The 5,212-nt window shown below is 25.5% G+C and overlaps 1 protein-coding gene across 1 annotated transcript; it reads left to right on the forward strand.

The window, feature by feature from the left end:
- Positions 1 to 531: 531 nt before the first annotated feature.
- On the forward strand, positions 532 to 4,881 carry LOC130976192 (peroxidase A2-like). The gene is made up of 4 exons (XM_057900978.1): positions 532 to 814; positions 2,425 to 2,616; positions 3,147 to 3,312; positions 4,294 to 4,881. The coding sequence occupies exons 1-4, from the start codon at positions 593 to 595 to the stop codon at positions 4,779 to 4,781; spliced, it is 1,068 nt and encodes a 355-aa protein (XP_057756961.1). The 5' UTR covers positions 532 to 592; the 3' UTR covers positions 4,782 to 4,881.
- Positions 4,882 to 5,212: the final 331 nt, after the last annotated feature.

Below are 5,212 nucleotides of genomic sequence, written 5' to 3' on the forward strand. Positions count from 1 at the left end.
ATAAAATCATTCTTCTTAAAAGTTTAAAAATCAAACAATTTTTTTATAATCAACAAGAATTAAACTCTAACTTTTTTAAGTCATAAAATTTTAATATTATTATATTATAATACAACTTTTTTTAAACATTTAAATTAATAAAATAAAATACATAAATAAATATATTTCTAACCATTTATTTTTTGGTTGATTCCCTTGTCACAGTGCCGTAGTACATGAAAAATTAATTTGAAACACCAAGTGCGTGAGACATGAAATAAAATTAGGTACACATAGAGTATAAAAAGTATAGGAGACCAGCACTTTTATTAAAATTTAATAAATATTTAACTAGTAAAAAAAGTAAATAATCACACATTATTAAATATAAATTCACACCATTAAAAACACTAATAATAACTAATTAATAATTAAAAATCACAAAACTTAATGACAGCCTAACACTCCTCATTGTATTATTCATCATGGGTCATTCTTTTGCATTTGAGTTTTTCTCTAATCTCTATAAATAGAGAGTCCCTTCACCATATCTATGTCTTAAATTCTCCCAACAAGAAGGGAAGTTAATTAAAGAAACAGCAAGAACACACACATGATGATGAATTCCCTTTTTGGTCTCACTAGTGTTTTATGCTTTGTGGTTGGAACACTAATATTACCCTTTTCAAATGCACAACTAGATCCCTCGTTCTACAACACTACATGTCCCAATGTTCATTCAATTGTGAGTAACGTGCTCACAAATGTCTCAAAATCTGATCCAAGAATGCTTGCTAGTCTCATCAGACTCCACTTTCATGATTGCTTTGTTCAAGTATGTATACTCATCTTATTTTATACTATATACTATTAAAATATTATATTATTATTTGAGATATAACTTAACTTTTAAAATAAGTAATTAGATTGAAAATATATTTATGTCGAACAACATATATCCATTTAATTCAATTATTATTTATTAGGAAATGGGTTAATTTTATTTTAACAATTTTATTATATAAAAATATAATAAATAAAAGGAAGTATTAGTAAAAATAATATATATTAAAAATAAAATTACAAGATCCACTTGATATTTTTATTCACTATAACACATGAGGAAAATAGTGATAAAAAAATTGGCAGCTATTTCCAAAACCGCCACGAATTTAAAAAAAATAACAACGATTCAATCAGCGTTTATAAATGTGTAGCAAAATACGATGGATTAGCGGAAATTTTGTGGACAACTACATACTACTAAATCAAACACTTTTTTAATAATATAACACATAATATAGTTGACACAGCGCGAAGACATCATTCCATACATATCATATTATCAATTTATCATATAAAATAAATTTAACGAACAATGTTTTTCTCTACAAAACGTTGCTTCTTCAATAATAATAATACTTTCTCTAATAATAATAAAGAAAAAGGACATGGCCCGCAGAGGTACTATACGTAGTACTCTGTAGGGTGGGTAACCTTTGATTTGGTTTTCTCAATGAAACTTCAGTGTAGTGGTTGGCACTAACTTATTGTGCTCTGCCTTTTTTTTATTTACTTAAAAAACATTTTATTTAATAAATAATTATATTGCACTTACATATAATAGTAAAAGAGAAATAGCAGGACTATCAAAATTTATTGTTTTTGAATATTATTTAGCTATTAATTCAATTTTTTTAATTTAGTTCTTTTAATTTAGTAGTAATCTAATAATATATTTTATTTCATAATTTTAAATATTAATGGTTAACTGATGGTCAAAAATAATAAATTCTGATGATTCTCTAATATTTTTCGTAGTGAAATATTAAATTTAAATTTCAAAAGGAAAATTAAATATTTTTTATGTTAAATTAAAATTAAAAAATAACTCTAATATTTGATTACATATAATCTTAATATATAAAAATAAAGATAAATGTCAATCTCTTTTTTCTGTTAATTTAGAAAAAAAGTTATTATAAAATCAAACAAAAAAATTACAAGAGGTTATTGAAAACTAACAACAAAAAAATGAAAGAAATCAATAATAAAACAATGAAGCAGAAAGAAAAGGGGAAGGAAAAGAAGAGGAGGACCGGAGAATAGGAATAAAGGTGGAAGAAAATGAAGGAGGGTTAGAAGAAAGAGATAGGATATAAAGAAGATAGAGAGGAAAAGTAGAAAGAATGATGAAAAGGGAATGGAGGAGATGAAGGTGGACCATGGCTGCTTTGTGAATTGGTATGGTGGCGACAACTCTCCAAAGATGACTTCATTCCTTTAATTCTGAGAGACAGAAAACGCAGAGAAATTTCTTTCAGAGTGCAATTTCCTTTCTCCAAAATGATAATCAACTATTTAATTTGTCCTTGTGTTCTACCATACACTTTAAAAATTCAGAAAATTTGAAATGGCAAGAGATTTTGCTATATATATTGGCAGGGTTGTGATGGATCAATTTTGTTGAATGACACAAGTAGCATAGTGAGCGAGCAAAGTGCAGGGCCAAATAACAACTCAATAAGAGGTTTAGATGTTATCAATCAAATCAAAACAGCCGTGGAAAATGCATGCCCTGCTGTTGTTTCTTGTGCTGATATTGTTGCTCTTGCTGCTGAAGTATCTTCTGAATTGGTATGTAAAAACTAGTTCCATTCACCTATAATATTCTTATTCAAATGAATTTTATCTTATTATGCTACTCATGTCTACCTTGAATTATAGAATTACTTTAGTGATTAATTATATATTAAATTTAATTTTAATATACTATCAATATAAAGTAATTTATTTAATTACGTAATATTATATTAATAAAAATAATTATTTTTTATATTTACTATATGAATGATTATCTAAAATAATGGATGTAATTGTATGATTATGTAAAACATTTTGTTTTATTTATATATCAAAATTAAATTCTTATATATTTGTATAAAATATTTATATAATTATATATCTTTTAAAAATTAATATATATTTACGTATAATAAATTTAAAAATGATTATTTTTATTAATATAATAATGTGTCTAAAAAATTCTTTACACTTATAATAACGTGTTGACAAATTAAATTCTTAATTTTTAATTAAATGTTGACTAATTATTTGCTTTAAATTTGTAGAGTTTACCAATTAATTTATTTTGTGATGCATGGCAGGCGAATGGTCCTAGCTGGCAGGTTCCATTAGGAAGAAGGGACAGTTTAACAGCAAACCAAACACTTGCTAATCAAAATCTTCCGGCTGCAAACTTCAACCTCACTCTACTTATATCTAGATTTGCTAATCAAAATCTCAACATTACCGACCTTGTTGCACTCTCAGGTATATATCATAGTAACCTTCGGTTCTCAAGAGGTTTTAATTCTTTGATAAAATGATTTTTACAAGAAAGAAATACATTTTGTCTTTTTAAGATGATCTTAATCTGATAAAATGCATCAGATATTGAGAAACATATTCCAAAAAGAATTTTAAAAATTAGATTTCGATGTGATTTAAAAAATATTTTTTAAATTTCGTAATTTTACAATAAGTAATTTCTTTTACATAAAAAAAATTTCAAAAAAAATTAAAAAAGGATCTAGAGATTTTTTTTGTTTGCATTTTGTATATATCTTTTTAAATAGTTTTCCAAATGTTTCAACAAAAGATTGAGTTTAATTAATAAAAGTTCATTCATAATTTTTAAAAAAATATTGCATTTTGTAAAATAAAAATTATTTTAAAAAAATCAAAATATCATCTCTTTTTTAGGAGCCATTTTGTCAAAAGTTAAAGTTTTTAGAGGTTCAAAGTCGAAGTTTAATTACCATATAAATTGAATATTTTAAATTTTTTAAAAATTAAATTTGCCCTCGTTAATTATTAAAAACCGAAAATACAATCTATCGCTTTTTCCAATTATATAAATTGTCATAAGAGTAATTGAAAAAATAAAATAAAAATTATATTAGATTCCATTTTGAAAATTTAATATATATATATATATATATATATATATATATATATATATATATATAAAGCACAAATGATACACTTTTGTGGTAAATTATATATCTTTTTCATTTAAAGTATATGATACTATAAATAGAACTATGTTACGTATATATTAAAATTAGTCACTAAAATTAACTATTAGTATAAAATGCATGTTGAAATATAAAATATATATTGAAAATAAGCTAAACAACATATATATTCGTACACAATTACATGATGACTGACTTTTATGACTAATTTTAATATATAAATAATATTTTTGTGACGAAAAATATACATGAAGTTGTGTTAAAAAATTTGCAGGGGCTCACACAATTGGCAGAGCTCAATGTAGATTTTTCAGCAATCGATTATACAATTTTAGCAGCAGTGGAAACCCTGATCCAACTTTAAACACAAGTTACCTACAAACACTTAAATCAATTTGCCCTAATGATGGTGGGTCAGGGACTAATCTCACCAATTTGGACCTAACAACCCCTGACACATTTGATAACAACTATTACTCCAATCTTCAACAACAAAATGGATTGCTTCAGAGTGATCAAGAGTTGTGGAACACTACAGGTGCATCTACCATTAGCATTGTCAACAGTTTTAGTAGCAACCAAACTCTTTTCTTTGAGGCATTTAAGGCTTCAATGATTAAGATGGGTAACATTGGAGTTTTAACTGGCTCTCAAGGTGAAATCAGAACACAGTGTAATTTTGTCAATGGAAATTCTTCTGGATTGGCTACTCTAGTCACCAAACAATCACAAGATAATGATGGAAGGGTTAGCTCAATCTAATTAAAAGGGAATTAATTATCTGTGTTAAGATATTCAGAGAATAGGGATTATACCAATAAATGAATACATAAATGTCATGTGCTTATATTATGGTTCATTATATTATATTGTTGTTATAACTTTTTGTGCACTGTTCTATATATGGTATTGGTTGCTTTATTTGGACTGTGATAATTGAGATATTGAAATAAAATATTCCTCTCAAAACGAGAGCCTCTTAATATTCAAAGTTCAAACCCCTAATCTTGCAAGTAAAATTCACCCAAGATTCAACTCATCTCAACTTAACTAACTGTTCTAGAAGTGCACATGGGTCGAGCTAAATAGAATTTAACTAAATTTAAATTCAACTCAAATATTTTATTGGATCTATTTTTAAAATTTAAATTTAAGCTTTAAACTAACATAAAATAAGGTGGAATCAATTAAGT

Source organism: Arachis stenosperma, chromosome 4 (assembly GCF_014773155.1).
Source record: "Arachis stenosperma cultivar V10309 chromosome 4, arast.V10309.gnm1.PFL2, whole genome shotgun sequence".
Taxonomy (NCBI): domain Eukaryota; kingdom Viridiplantae; phylum Streptophyta; class Magnoliopsida; order Fabales; family Fabaceae; genus Arachis; species Arachis stenosperma.